This window comes from Lissotriton helveticus, chromosome 5_1, assembly GCF_964261635.1.
Source record: "Lissotriton helveticus chromosome 5_1, aLisHel1.1, whole genome shotgun sequence".
NCBI lineage: Eukaryota > Metazoa > Chordata > Amphibia > Caudata > Salamandridae > Lissotriton > Lissotriton helveticus.
Window position 1 is genome coordinate 1,626,670,214 of NC_136065.1, and position 16,447 is coordinate 1,626,686,660.

At 42.4% G+C, this 16,447-nt stretch overlaps 1 protein-coding gene across 3 annotated transcripts in view; it reads left to right on the forward strand.

Annotated features, from left to right (window-relative positions):
• SLC12A6 (solute carrier family 12 member 6) overlaps positions 1-16,447 on the forward strand; it is a 784,900-nt gene that overhangs the window by 315,715 nt on the left and 452,738 nt on the right. Inside the window, exon 2 of one of the 3 annotated variants that reach the window (XM_078644821.1) lies at positions 8,270-8,314. The exons of the other annotated variants lie outside the window; for them this stretch is intronic. Within the exon in view, the coding sequence (XP_078500947.1) occupies positions 8,270-8,314 (45 nt within the window). The remainder of the gene's footprint in view (positions 1-8,269; positions 8,315-16,447) is intronic. 3 annotated transcript variants of the gene reach the window in all.

Below are 16,447 nucleotides of genomic sequence, written 5' to 3' on the forward strand. Positions count from 1 at the left end.
AGTTGCATCACAAGGAGCTCAGTGCGGTATTGTAGTTCAGAAATTAGTTTTTTCCAGATCGAAGCATCAGTGACCAATTCTTGTGTGACATTCTCCACTTCCTTTTACATGAGAATCCATGTTGCGCAGGTCTGATTAAAGCAAGAATATGTCTGTAGAGACCAAGTCTATGCGACCGTCCGGTGACGTGCGCACTTCGTTAACGGCTACGACAACATCTTGGAGTGTGGGTAGCTCCTGAACACTAGCCTTCTGTTGGGTGTCTTGGTCCGAGGCCGCACCAGACTGTCCTCCATCTGGTGCCTTCTGACATGCAAATTTATCGATCTTTTGATGGTACGCACCTCGGCTTCCCTTGGCTGTCTCCATTGCTTACTTCGGCCTGTGGACTCTACAGCAAGGGGTACTCCTCGCTACATACTGTGGCGAGAACCGCGGGGCCTGTTTGTTTCCCCATTCACTACTTAGTCCAGTCTCTTATCAGAGGGTCTTTTAGGCCTAAGCGTAAAAGCAAAGCGATTCATGGCTCGGTTTTAGTGATGGGTCGACTCCAGAAGGTGGTCCACAGCAGAGATAGTATTTAATGGTGGCCTCGAATGTTCACGGGCCTCTTGGTTGGTCCCCTTCACCCCTCTTAGGATTCCGTCCACTATCGAAGGGGCGCACCCCTGTCAGGGCTGACGTGGTGTTCAACTGGCGGCTTGTCTCTAGTCAGTGGCACAATAGTCGATGTCCTGGATCAGGCCCGCGGATATTTTGATAAACTGTCCTCTCCACTGCTTTTTCCTAGTATACGGGGAGTCCAACTTAATATCAGACCTCCTCTCGGCGGCCAGTGTTTACCTGCACAAGACCCCAGGTCGAAGAAGCACTCCGGATCCACTCCACTGGAGGAGCGTGTTATATTGGAGCCTGACCACGCTTACCCTTTATTACTTCGCTCATCGCACAGAGTGGATCAATTGGTTATTGGGCGACCAGTCCAGCCCCAAATAGTTGGCGTCTGCCTCACTCACTGCTGGGGGGGGGGAGGGAAAGCCAGCACCCTGCCCGAGCTGACAGTCGATTATGCCTCACCGCTTTCCGAGGCTCTCCAGTCGTCTCTACGCTTCCGGCCACCCAATCAGGGCCATCACCGGAGCGGAACAGGTCCAGTTTGCGTATCCGGGCACTCCCTCATGCATCCGGGTGCCCGATTACTGGAGTCCAGTCGTCCCGCCTCCACAGGCTGCAACGTCGACGAAAGCTGCACCCGTTCACAAATCGCCCTCGGGACAGTGGAAATCACTCCTTGCTGCTTCTGTGTGCTCCTGTGTGGGGAATTCTCCTCCTGTGGCCGGATACGTGTGAGGATATTTTAGGGGAAAGGAGATGCCTAGGCAGGACCGCGCAACAGATCGATCATTGTCTCCGGCAGTTGGCCACGCCCCCAAAAACATTTTAAAACTCTATTGTTCTCATCTTTGAGGTCTTTTTCTGCCAATCCGATCAAAGGTGGACGATTGGTCTACAGAACAGTCCTAGGTGCGTCGGTCAAAACATACAAACCATATTGAAAAAACCACCTCTGGTATTGCTAACATACCTGTAAAAATGTCTGAAATTTGCACAATTGTTTACACAAAAGTAGTTCAGAATATATTTTGTCTGAGTTATCTTAAAAAAATAAAAAGCTGAGCGTATATAGAGTGGGTAGTTGAAATGTTGACGAGCCTCTTTAATGGAGTTGGCAATTAGAGTGGCTCTTTTTAGAAATTAGGTTAATTATTAGGGTAGTAGGTACGCACCTCAGAAAATAACCACAATCCTTGTTTGGATGAATCACTAATGTCACTAAATTAACCTAAGTTCAATCCACAGGCTTAACTTGAAGGCAATGTATAAAGTATTTATGCTGTACTCAAACAGTAATAAAGTTGAATATAAAAACAATAAAAATGTCACCATGAACTAGAAACATTTAATAAACAAACTAACACCAACATTTAAAAATCCAATTTCGGGAATCTAAGATATGAATTTTTAAGGTGTTACGTAGAATCACAGTGTCAGTGGTCATAACCTAGGCGCAATTTGACGCTGACTCCGATGAAGAGTGGGTTGTATAAACTAAGTAGGTCAAAGATTTTACCTTATTACTCCAGTCTTTAAGTCCCAGTCCACCACAGGAGGAATCTTATAAAGCCCCCCAGGACCTCAGGGGATGTGCTTAGAAACTCACAGGGTGGCAAGCATAGGTCCACAGGAGGTCCAATCAAGGCCCATTTGCTACTGGTCAACTAGGCAGTTGTAAGAAAATGACTCTTGTAGCTTGTTGTGTCCCTGTAGCTTTAACAAGAGGTCATCCTTATGAACGTTGGGGTCCACTTCTTTGTCCTTGATATAAAAGGGAGAGTAGGTCCTATCTTCTAGGCTCTTCTCTCGTCTCAGACAGCAGGTTCAGTCCTCTTCTGATCCTCCACAGGTCCAGGAATGTTCTGAAGTGGGTTCCGGGAGAAGCCACATTTATGCCTGGCATAAACGTGTGGGTGGGAATGACCCTTGGGGACGCCCTAAGCAATGGGATAAAGGTTTCCGGGGCTAACCCTACCCACTGTGTGCATTTTCAGGATGGACCAAACCTTTGACCACACTATACGTGGGCTCTGAGGGCTAGGGGTGTGTGGGAAGAGTACTTTGGTAATCCTAGTCTCTTCTCACATCTAACACTGAAATTCAGTTTTAGACCATCCTTTCCTCCCCAAACTCATAGAGAGAAGTTTGGTAGAACAATAGAAGAGTTCTTAGTCATCAAACAATGTGTTTTTGACACTCTGTTCCTTCCTCTGAAGTGCGCCCCAAATTTGATATGTAAAACCCTAGCAGACCTGTTAAGCAGGTCTTGATACTCAAGAAAGATCGGACACTGTGATGTCAACAAGAGGCTCATTGTAATGGAGACTGGTCTGACTGGGGGAACAGAAGAAGAGTGCAAGCCTGGGTGTTAGCTACAGCTTCTTGAGCAGGGTAGGTGTCTTTGAAGTTAATCAAGTCCTTGGGCCCAGACCAAGGCATAACAACACCCCCCACTCCCACACAACCCATGGTCTTTTGTTCCTGTCTTGGGAGCAAGTTCACACCTCATTCACACATATTGAAAAGCTAATTATTGGCTGGCAGGATTGGAGAACAAAATGCAGATTTAGCAGCCGTGGATCTCAGACAGGGCAAAGGTGACTTTTTAAAAGTCTTCTTACAAAAATATTTATTTTGAATCGGATTTCACCTTGGAATTGGGCTTGTAATACATATTTCAAAAATTTCATTTGTGCTTGTTTCCTAGACAGAAACATTTATTAAGTTTACTATTGTATCCCATTGCTTTCCTATGGAACAGCCAACCATGCTACTGTGAAAAATGCTTTAAAAGCTTTTTTGTTGTAAGGACATGTTTAACATTAAACATTTACATGTCCTGCCTTGAAATACCTTGAACTCTTTTGGGCGTTAAGGCCAACTTAGGGGTGACTTCTTATATTTAAAAAGATAGTTTAGGCCTGTCAAAAGGGGTTAATTTGAGAGCTCAAATTTGCAGTTTGAAACTTGTCCAGCCAGGCTATTGGTGGCAGGCTTGCAGTCATGTTTACATTACTACTGTTGTGGATAGCACAATGGGTGCTGCAGTCCACTTGTGACTGCAGCACGTCTAGACCCATATTTTGGAAGGGCGACGGGTAGGGTCTTAGATTTTGACCATGTGGCATGAAGCCATCAACAAAGTTGGAGTCACAATTACACTTGGGACCTCCCTTCACTGATGAATGTTTTTTTATATCAATTCATAATTAGCATACAAATTGCATGTATACATGAGCCACCTAAAGACCGCTTACCACACTGTAACTGCTAAATTCAACATTATATAACATTTTACAATTTCCAGATTGCCTATACACCAGATTGTCTCAAAACATAGACCCAATAGTTCTCTGTGAGACAGATAAAACTAGTGATCCATTGCCAAGCCACAAACTAAGTAGAAAGACTCTTGTGCAAAAAGGAAGGATGAAGTCTTATCTAGCGACTCTCCCACGGTGGGCTGCCACCAATGATAAATGTTTGACTTTAATACTCAATGGGATATATGTCAAGTTTGCTGTTGATGATGAACCTGAGATTCTTGCCGTGGGTGAGGTGGATGGGGAGGGGGTTCCAGCTCTCCCGGCCACCAGGTGGAGTCCTGCAGAGAAGTGCCCATCCTGAATATCACAACTTTGGTCTTGTTGGTGTTCAGCTTTAGATAGGTGATGTTCATCCAGTGGGTGATTTCAGTCATGTAGGCATTGAACTTGATCTGGGTACTGAGCTTCTTGTCCGTCAGGAAGAGACTGAGTTGCGTGTCTGCAGCATAGGAGAGTGTGTTCATATTGTGAGAGCAGATGATCCTATGCGTTGAAGAAGATTAGGCAGATGAGGTCACGGTTGGCTGAGGTGTACGGTGCCAGGATGACTTACCAGGTCCTTCCAGGAAGGAGCAGATCCAACTGAGTCCATGTCCTTGAATTCTGATGTTGTGGAGGCATTGGCTGTGGGAGTGGGACACTGTCAAATGCTGCAGAGAGATCTGGGAGAATGAGGGCTGCCGAGTCTCCTATTTCCAGAGTCATGCAGATGTCATTCGTAACAGCAGTGAGGTCAGTTTCTTTGCTGTGGCTCAGTCTGAAATCATACCGAGTGGTGTCCAGGAGTTGGTGGTCATTGTGGTATTTGGTGAGGTGTCTATCAATGATTTTCTCCAAGACCTTTGCTGAGAATGGTAGAAGGAAGATCAGTCTGTAGTTGGTGAGTGTTTCTTCAGCAAAGGGAGGACAGTTGTGTTTTTCCAAGCACCTGGGAAGGTCGCTGAAAGTGGGAGGCATTTAGAATAGGTGTAGGTATATGTTGATATAGGCATGACAGGCATATTTGTGGTGTGCGCGTTCACCCAGAGTAAGTCTGTTGGTACCACTCAGATGTTAATTGTTTCCCAAATCAAAATTATTCATTTTGTCGACCTCGGAAGGATGAAAGGATGGGTGAATCTACCTGTATTTGAACCCGTGACCTTGGCTTTGAACACAGATCTCTTTAGTGAATAAATTAGCCCTCTGAGCTACCAAAGCCGGCAGCTGTGGTCCTTGTTTTTTAACCTTCAGTTTCATCATTCTTTTGTTTATCACAAATCCATTCTACCTTGAGTTGTTTGTATCATTTACTGTGGCGGATGTTGCCACTTTTAGCTCTAGGAATATCAAATTTCCATGAAGTCTGTGACACCCATTTTATCAACCTTAGGAGGAAAGGCTAAGATGCCCATCCTGGGGTTCAGACATATTCCCAACAGGTTACACATAGATATCTGCAATAGGCACAAAACCAGCACAAAAATCCATGCACTCACATATCATCTGCCCGCATTACAACAATCATGCCTTGTGTTATCTTTAAAGCACTGTGGAACAGATTTACTATGATTTTGTATTGGAGGTGCATCCCTTTTGTGGCCCAGCCCTGAAACAAAATAATTTTTGGCATTTACTAACCATACAAAGCTACTTTGGTGGTTTAGTGAATAGAGAGTAATGCAAAGTAACGCATAGCGCTGCTTTGCATTACTTTGCAGTGGTAGGCATTACATGGGTGGAGCATGGGCGTTGTAACCCAATGGTTGTTATGTCGTTGCTGGTCATGTTTATCTTGCAGGCCCTGGTTACACCTTGGTACCGTACACTAGGGACTCATAGATAAGTTAAATGCCAATCCGGTGTATACCAGCTTTACCACGTTGAATGCAGGAGCAGAAGCACTTTGTCATTGGGTAGCAGGGGGATGTGGACAGAGTTCTATAGCCAGAAAAAAATAGGGTTCTGCAAAAAGGTATAAAACTGTGGGGTTACCCTGCAGAAAGGGCTCATTTACAACAGCTGTTAATTGAATAGGGTTGCCTATGGAGAGAAGCACTGTCTTAAAGTCTTGCTGGAAAGAGTATTCACTGTCACCCAGAGCGTATATGATTAACATCATAGAAATATACGGACAGTGGTTTAAGGTCAGCCTCTTTCACCCCACAGTATCAGTGACAACTGTAAACAGCTGTAACCACAGCTTTATCCACAAGATGGCTTCATAGCAGGGACGTAAGTAGTTAGCAGGAACAACAGTGACAAATTCCACTACACAAGGAACCACAGCAGCAACAAGAATAAGTACACCAGTGACATTAACTGCCAAGAGGTTCGGGACCAGAACAGCAAACACAACAGACTACAGAACCACCATAGCTGCTATTACTGCAGAATGCACAATAGTTTTACTGCATCAAGGTCCAGAACTGCAACAACAGCTGTGACCACAGCCACCACTGGCTTATCAAGCACATCATCATCATCATATATATTGCAAGGACAACAGCAGTGATGACTTCTATCAAAGCAGGGAGCTCAGTTGCAACCACTGCTTTTCCTGTCACGGTGGCAGCTAAACCCACAGCTAATTCCATGGCAGGGCAAGAATAGCAATTAAAGCTCTTATCACAGCAAGAACTACACCAGCAGCTGTCCTCACAACAGGGATCACCACAGTAACAACAGCCTTCAGCACATAAGTAACCAGAGATAAGACCTCTGTAGTGACCTGAGATGCTATCACTGCTTCTATCACAGCATGGGCAACATCAGTGACCATCATAGCAGGGGTACCAAAAGCAGCAACCGCGCCTAGTAATGCAGGGGGCAACCCCATTGACCACAGTTGTAATCAGAGAAGGAAAACCATGAACGGCTTTCACAACAGCAAGGAACACAGCAGACACAATAGCTCCAACAGCAACGGGGACAACCTCTGCAAAGACAGCTGCTAGTAAGGCGGTAATACAGCAGTGTTCAGAATTGTAACCACTGAGGAATAGGAAGCGAGGAGTGGAATGGTTGAATTAATCTCAGCCACTGGTAATTACTCTGTGCAGCATTCCAGACCTTCATTTTTGTGTTCACTGTGCCTTTGCAGATAGGAACTAGCTCTATGCAAATAAGTCTTAGACCTGAACCTATAGCAACAGTTCCCCCAACCGGCAAAGCGTGTATCCTCTGGATGGGATCACAGACATGTCCACATCCGATGTGGCCTTGTTAGCCATCATCAGTGGCTCCTTCTTAACCGAGCAAGAGCCATTTATTTCCCCTCCATAATATTACGTTTTATTTAGCGCTCCATTTCTTTAATAAAGGCACAGCTTCAGTTCATGGGACGACGAGTACTGGACCAAAAGTGAGCACACCCCGAGTGTCTCGTTGAATAAAGCAAATAAGCGTTCGCCAAACCAGTAGATTTGACTTTAATGTGTGCTAACACAGAAAATTACATGTACAAATGTGCATAGGCTATCTGAGACCTTTCTCTGTACAATCTATCTCTGTGCCCCTCTTTTTTTAATTCCCCAAGCTTTCAGCGCCATGTAGCAGGTTACATGGTGACATTACACAATTTATGTACATTTAAGCATGCAAACCTAATGGCTTTGCCATTGCTTGTTAATTTAGACACCAGCTTTTTCAACTCCCTTAGGTTACATAAATGTTAAATGATTTACATTCATAAATCATCTTTAATGTGACGAGCTCCCGCAGGAGGAGTTGACAGCCAGCATAAGCAGTTATTTGCGGATCACTTGTGATACTCCCTTTCCTGGCAGTCTCTCTTCTCATTTCAAGAAAGAGAATCACACAACTCCCGGATATTTTTTTTCCCCACGGCATTTTAAGTATATTTCCTCCCGGAACATAGTTAGTCTTTCTCTTCCCTACTCCTTGGATGAATTGTTCTCTTGTGGAGCAGGAATCTTCACCAACCTAACAAGTACGGCCTTCCGAATGAAAGTCCATCCACACTGTGGTCTGTGTCTCCATTTCCCATTCTTTCCCGCCTGACCCCGAGTTTGCATCTCTCTTCCCCCTGCTCCAGGATCTGTACCCATTTGTAGACGAATCGATGTTATAGCTGAATTCAATTGTACTCCATTTATCGACCTCATAAGGACAAAGGTTTGAGTCTTCCCTGTCGGTATCCATACATGCAGGATAACGGCCAGGCGTCTAAAACAGGACTCCCCATGCTGTGCGGTAACTACCTTTCCTATCGCCTGGGCAATAGATTGTTATTCCATCAGTTGTGTTTCCTTAACTATTGGAATTTCTTTTTTCACCCTTCATTTTAATTTTCCAGTTTTTTTAATGTATTTATTTATTTTTTGCAGAGCGAAGCCAGTCCTCTGTCACCGAAGAGAGCAGCAAACTCTTGGGTACAGTATTCTCGCCTTAACTGCATCGTACAGAGTTGTGATATTACTCGTTTTCTAATCCTCCTTTTCACACCCTGTCGCATTCTTTTGATGAGAGGAGTTCACTTTCTGTTGGACATTTTTGCTGGTTTTTCACTCCACCTGCCTTTAATTTGTGGGACCTACTACCTCTGCTTCGGGGGTGTATCGCCTGCTTCTGCCACCTGTCTTTTTTTCTGGAACTCCCAGCAGGTTTTGGCACCTTCCGTCTGTTTTCCATGGCACCCTATATTTTATGGAGATGTCTGCCTCTTTACCCGTTCATCTCTTTTCTGGAACCACCAGCTCCTAACTCTTTTCCAGAGACAGCTGCCTTTCTTTCCAGGACGCACATCTTTTCTTCCGCATCCTGTTTCTTTGCTTTCCAGGCACAATCTCTGCTTTTTAAAACTCGCTGTTACAGTCCCATTCTGCTTCTTTTTCATCCAGCTACTTCTCTAGTGTCCCTCTGCTTTTCAGCAGGCTTTTCGGCCCTCCCATATGTTTCTTCCTCGTTGTTTCACCTGCTTCTTGTCTTTGCCTCCTGGGTCCTTTTCACCAGCCCTCTTTTTTTAATGTGTGTCTCTTTTGATGCTTATTTTCTCGCTTTCCCTTTTACCCTTCTTCCTTTCTACTCATATTATGTATATCTTTATATTTAGAGAGTACGGTTAGCTAGAGGTCAGCTGAGCACTGAACATGCTCTTTTGGTCATGCAAATCAAACACAAAAGGTGAATAGCAGAAAGAGGGTGAATTGCAGCTGTGTGGGACCCGATTGGTGGATCGAGCCTGGAAGCCCTAGTTGATGATGAATTAAATGGTCTCTGAAGAGATGCGTCTTCGTTTTCTGAATTGTCGGAGTGGAAAGTCAGGCCTTCTGTTTGCAGGGATGTTGTTCCATATTCTAAGCGTGTACCTACAGTAGTTGTGCTATAAGATTCGTTCCTTTTTGCAGTTCATAATTAGTACCCTGATGATATCCATTTAAATATACTGCATTATACCTGCCTTGGGGAGCTTTCCTTTTTTGGCCTGTTACGGACGAAGTGAAGGTTTGTTACTGTTTTATATGTAGTCCAGCATATCTCAAAGACAATGAAGGCTTGGGGTGGGGGGGGGGGAGTGGGAGGGGGCACACAATGTATGTATATTCAGATAGAAGTTATATGAACGAAACACCTTCAGTACTTTGAGAGGTGTAGGCACTGGGAGCTCAATGTGTAGAGTGATGGTAAAATCGGCAAAACTGGTTAGTAGGGCTTTGCCACTACGTTTAAGGAGAATATGGCTTTGAGTAGCGGGTCTATAGTTGGCTACATGGATGCAAGAGCTACCTTTCTGTTAGAATGAAAGGTGAGATCATGCTGTGGTCACTTTCTTGAGAGTGTGGTCAAGAACAAGTGCTTTGCTTGTGAAGGTTTTCAAAATAGCTGAGATAAGGATATTGCCTTCGTATGCAGTTGCCTTGACAGTGATAACGATGGCAGAGGGCAGTCTGTTGAACTCATCTTAAACTTTATCCACTTGGGCCTGTTCATGGTGGGATGGGTTGTGGTGGAATGCATTTCTAGATGCTGTCTCAGGTTTTTGTTTTCTGCCAAGATCTTGGTGATGGAAGTGTCTTGTGTTTTGTGAGCCCGGTACAGGTGGACTTGGAAGGTGTTCTAAGAAGTATATGATGTCTTTAAAGAAGGATGTGCTCTTAAATTTGTTGCTAACGTGTAGTGTGTATTGGTGACTTCCAGGAGGAGATTGCTGCACATTGATCTTCCTTCTTGTTGCTTTTTTCTCTCTTGCTGCGTTTTCCCATCTTGATGCATTTTTCCCCCTTCGATTGCTCTCGTCCAACCATTTGCGGCTTTACTCCCCTCTGTTTGTTATCCCTCTCAATTACCACTCCTCCCCCTATTGCAACTCTTACTCCTGTTCCTCTTCCCTCTTTTCCCTTTTTCTTCTCTACACTTCAGTCCCTTGGTCGTCTTGCTCTTTGGTACCCTTGCTTTATGGTCTGTTCTTCTCCTGGTGGCAGTTTGATCTCTGTTTTAATACCACTCTTCTGTGTCTCACTCCTCTTCTTCAAGCTGTCCCTTACTCACTCAGACTTCACTCTTGACAAGCCCTCTCTCCTAATGTTCCCTCGTTCTGGCTTATTTATAATTATCGGTCTCTTTGCTTCTGCTCCCACCTGGTCTTCAGAGCCTACATTTATAGTTTTCGTCATTAATTCCGCGAAGCCTGCTGTCTTTGGCTTCTGTTCAAGTGATACCACAGCAGCTCTGCAAATCTTCATTCTATCGCATTAATGCTTGTTAAAGGTGTATGGGATCACAATCCCCATTTTCTTTTTATGTTCAATGAACTGTTTCCATAAGCTTGGCATTTGAGGAGCCTGACCTAGTAATAATGACAACTGGCTCTCATCAGGCACACTCGACAGGCTTCTCACATTATCAGTCTCTTCACCGTTTAATACTGAATGGGAGATGTGCTGCAGAAACAACTTTATTCACCTCGGCTAGATAAAGTATTCCAACAAGGTGATAATCTATAGGAGTCTTTGCATGTACCAGAATCACTGTGATTATTAACCCTTCCTTGGTTCCTTCTGACCTCTTTTTACCCTTCATTTACCCTTACTAACTCATGGTTTCTGAGGTCTATCTATACGTATTCTAAAATGAACCTGGAGAGTCTCTGTTCGGTGTTTATCTGCTTTTATTCTCTCTGAACCTTGAGATTCTCTGTTCTGGGCCCGTGTTTTTCTACTCCCATTGCCACTGAACCCTGTGATTCTCTGACCTTTCTCGTATACTTCGCCTGTATGTTTCGGGTGCGCTTGTTTGACAAATGTTTCTTCAATCTATGCAGTTTATCATCTTTATGTTGTAATGCGTAAGATGTTCCTGGTGCCGGGGCCAGCCCGCTTAAAGAAAGTGTGTTTAACCCCCATATGCCGAAATGCATGGCCCTCTGCCAACTGCAGTGTAAATATATTGTGCATCCAGTCATTTATCCAAGCACTCTTAGCAACAGTCTACGTTAAGTTGTTCACAGAGTGCCAGCTAGTAAGCACCACATCCAGAATAGAAATGGTGTCCATGTACTGACCTACTGTCCCTCCTTTGAAACCGGTCTCATGGGAAATAAGTTGAAGAGGTGTAACATGATTCCAATGATTGAAAGAGAAAATGAGTATACAAATATATTTCCTTATAATCTTGTAAGACTTTGCAGATCACTATTCTATCTCTCGTTCCTGATTTTTTTTTGTAAATTAGCATCACAAATACAACTTCTACTAGATAGCAGAAATTGTCACAAGTACTGGTGAGTATGGAAAACTTGGTTTCACTTTGTCGATTGCTTATAAAAAGTCAGACAGAAATATCCCATCTATCATGTCTCGGACACATCATAACACAACTCCTTTCTTCTCTTAAGAAATCCTAATTCTTGGAGGCACATTTTCTTTCTTGATTAATAGTCTCATCTTATGGATAAAACTCCATTCCTTCAACACCACTCATGCTAATTTAGACTCTCATTTATATTCTTTTATAAAATTAGCTTCTGTATTTGTCAATTTACACACACCCCACTAATTTGTGCACTTAGTCTTCAAATTATAAAACATAATGTGAATATTATTTTTAGTAGGAGAATCTCATCTTGAAGCTTCAGGTATTTTATCTATTGAAACATTATAGTTTAGTTTGTATTGTTTGAAAATGTTCAGAGTCTTAAACAAAGGTAAACTAAACACTGCATGGTAAGACACATGACAAGAGTAACTGGAAATAGGACACTCCTTTTGAAACAGAAGTAGGCCGGTCTGTAGAGCTACAACAATTAGGAACGTTCATTACTCTCTGTTACTCATTAAGTAGATTGCATAATTATTTTCCCCAAAGTCTCCATCAAATCAGTTCTTAAGATCTAATCTTCTTTCTTTATTATTAATATGTTGTATATTATCTACGTCAATTGAAGCGTGTCTGACAGGGCATATAAGCCCACTAAGATTCCAAATAATACTATTAAAATAAAAAAATAAAAGCAATTTTAGATCCAAGTAAAATCTTTCTTTTATGAGGCCATCTTACTTCTATAAAAGCAGTCTCTTATAAAATAGTAGTCTAAAAAATACACAGTACAAAATTCTCCAAAAATGTTAGAATCAATATGGTGCAGATATTTACCAAAAATAATCCTTTAAGCAACACATTTGGGCAAATCCTGTGAGCACTAGTACAAGTCCTTCAGAAATATTGATGCAAGCAAGAAATAAAATGGATACAGATCTATAAATCAGCAGTTTAGAAAGCCCCAAAAACCATGCAGGATTGGGAAACAGTTTATTGTAACAGAAAATTCTGATAAAATGTTCACAAAGATTATGCAAGCAAGAAATGTAGTTCAATATATGTTTACAAAGCTGTCTGTGGGCACAAAACTGCCCCCACTATCCTAAGCTGGGTAATCAAGTAGGTACAAATTTAGGAGCAGATTTAATTTTGGGTTGACGGAGTTATCTCCGCTGACCTTGCGGAGTAATTAATATCCGACAGGCCGAGTCAATTCCGCCCGCCAAATTTAGAAATAACTGCTAAGTCGACAGCCAAATCTAAAGCATTAGCAGGAACTGGAGTCACAGCCGTTCCTGTCATTACTTTTTAAAGTTTGGCCCATAGTTCTGGCAACGTGCCAGAAAAGCGTTATTTTTTTTAAAATTAAAAAAATCCTCTCCTCACCGTGGGATATTTCCAACGGTGCGGGGGGTGTTAGACAATTTTAACTCCCCTGTTCTATTGGCGTGACAAGCAGTGGAAATTGACCTCTATGTCTACCCATCTAAATTAGGTGGGTGGACATAGAGGTCAGCCTCAAACGCCCCCCACTATGTCATGTCGTTGAAGGGATTTAGCCCTTGTAGAGACGGAGTAGTCTCCGCCATGGTTACACCTATGGCCTGACGGCATCCAGATTTGGCGTCTGGACCATCATCTTGGCAGTAAGGATACTCAGTCACTGTTGCTGCAGAGGATCCTTACTGCCAAGTTTTAAAATGAGCCCCTAAGTCTTCTAAAATGAGGGCATACTCTTAATATTCAGGCAAAACCAAAAACGTTCATCTAAGAGAGTTATACAGGTGCACTTATAAAAGTCGCAAAAGTTTTTTCTGAAAAATGCAGTTCCATTACGTTGTCAGGAAATTATTCAGTGTTGATCACCTTTATTCTCAGATCATGTGTCAATTCATAGAGGTTCTTGAAACTGAAATTGATCATCCCTCAGATCAGAATCGCTATTCTCTGGTTCATTTTTTGTCTAATACACGCATTCAGGAGCAGGCTATAGCAAGAATCCAAGAAGAAAATTAAATGTTTTAAATTAAAGAATTAATCTCTTTTTATCAAGAAAATCATTCTGGGAGTCTCTCCATTTTTTGTCCAAATACTCCTGTTATTAACTAAAACATTGTTTGGGTGTAGGTGTTGAGTATAATTTTCTTTGCCCATGCAGGAGCTGTCTACTTCTTGTATGGCACTCTTGCGGATTTTCTCACCTTAGACCTTTGAAATGCTTTGTCATTTAGATCTGTCACTGCTTCAGCTGATTTGTCGTAATTTCTCTTTAGGCTGTTGAGCCTTTTTAAACATTCTTTCTTTCTCATGTCTTCAGACCATTCAGCTTGTCTATCTTCAGTTTCATTTGCTTCATCGGCCTACTTTTCATCTGCATTTGCTTCTTGATTTGCAAAACTTGCAACTGGAATGCTTTGCTCTTATTTTTCTTGTTCTTGACAAGTTTTGAGTGCCGGCAGAGGTTTGAAAGTGCAAATGTATTCTTTAATAGTTTCATTGTATTGATTTTTAATTTCTTGTAGTTTTTACTGTTTTCCTTTTTGAAATCTTTGCCCCCCCCTCCCCCCAACCCCCGAAACACATAGTGGATTTAAGCTTGATTCTGAAACAGAAGCTTGTATCTCTGTTTCAACTGCAGTCCCCATACTCTTTTCATGCTTGGACAATACAGCAAGTGTTCATCACCAGCAATGTGACTTCATAGGGCCCCTTCTACTTCGGCTCAAGGCAAGTCCTTCAAACTTGTTTCTTCACCATAACAAAATCTGCAGGTTATAGGTCATGGCAGGGTTAATTGCTTGCTGAAGGTGTCCCTGTTTTCACCAGATGAGAAATAGTGTTCAAAATAAGCCAAAGCCTTGCTGTAATCCAAAGCCAGATCATGAGTAATATTCACAAGTGCAGCTCAATTAATAACAGGAATCATCATGGTTCTCCCCATTATTACCTCATGAGGCATTACAACTGTGCCTTTATCTGGGATGCTCTCATGCTGTGTAGAACCAGAGGAAGAGTATCTGGCCATTTCAGTGACATCGAAGAGCATTAAGTCAATTTTGCTTTCATATACTGTTCATTCTCACCACTACACCGAATTTTTTGTGATGGTGACTACAATGGAACTTTTGGTCTGTTTTCATTGTCGTACATAAGGCCCTCATGACCTTATTTTTCAAATTAGTTTCCCTATCCTTTTCTAATGAAGTTGGCAGGCAAAATCTAGAGATCAACTCCCTCAATAATCGCTTGGCTACAATGAGTGCATCGCAACTTCTTGTCAGGTATGCTTCAATCCATCTACGGAAATAATAAATCACTGCTAAAATGTATTGAAGGTCATTGCAAACTGGCATTTCTACAAAATCAACATGTAGCCTTGTGAATGAAACTTCTGATTTTCCCACTTGACTCGTAGTCACTCATGTTTTTCTGGCAACATTGATTTGCTGACAGATTAAACCCCTTTGACACAGGTTTTCAACTATGTTTCCAAAATGAGGATTAACTAATGCTTCTTGAATGTGGCTAACATTCCATTACGTCCCACTTATGTAGATCTGTGCCTGTCTTGCCATCTGCAGTAACAACACAAATCTCTCTTCAGTTGACTTCTACAAATCATCTTTACCTTGAGTACATTCCTCTTTTTACCGATATTTTTCATCCTCTGACTCCTCACTTTGCAAGACTCTGCATTCATCCAAAGTATGAACTGACATAGACAAAAAGTTATTTAAATTGATCACTTCTGTTTCACAATTCCTATACAGTTCTAATGTGCCAGACACAAGAGCACAACATTTTGTAATTTCATCTGCACGGTTATTGCCCAATGAAGCCATGTCATCTCCAATCTTGTGTGTGGCACATTCCTCAATACAGATTTTCTTTGGAAATGTTAATGATTACAATAATTCCAAAATTTGTGGCCCAGTTTTTATTGGAGTACCAGTGGAAGTCGTTAAACACTTCTGGGACCATAATTGGCCAAAATAATGGACCACTACAAAACCATACTGACAATCTGTGTAGATTGTAACACTGCATTCATTAGCCACACCGCATGCCCATGTAATGACATTCAGTTATGCCACTGGTGCTTAAGTTAAATTACATAGGTATGATATCTCCACAACATGTCAGTGTGCAAACTGCATATACTGCTCAAAGAATTCCATGACTGTCTCAGACTAGAACCACCCACAAATTAAATAAAATCGGCCACCTTCAGTGGGACATCTTGAATGTCTGGTCTTGCCTGATGAATAATTCAGCCACATCGATACAATATTGCTCCGATTAATCAACAGCATCGTCAGCTTCCTCAGCTTCTTTATTTGGCAAAGGCAAGAGTCTGACTGGTGTTACAGCTTCTTCGGCTTCTCTCTTTGGCAAAGGTAAGAGTTTGGCAGGAATCAGGGTATTACATAGATAAGTTGGAATGTTCTCTGCCACCAGTATGAATGGGTCATACTTGGTCAAGTGGCTTCTTGTGAGCTGTCGAGTGCACATACAAATTAGGAGTGCATCAACCAATGTGGAGCCGACACAATAAGTGTATACACCATTATAATTGTCTCAATCTGCACTGTTGCCAAAGCAGTAGTTGGATGTTCTTTGAACGACCAGGCGAAGCAGCGGGTACTGGATCTAGTGTTATAGAAGTGTATGTGATGGTACTCTTCCCAGATCAGTGTTGCTGAGTAAGAACAGAAATTGCACACCTGTTCTTTTTATGTCAAAATAAA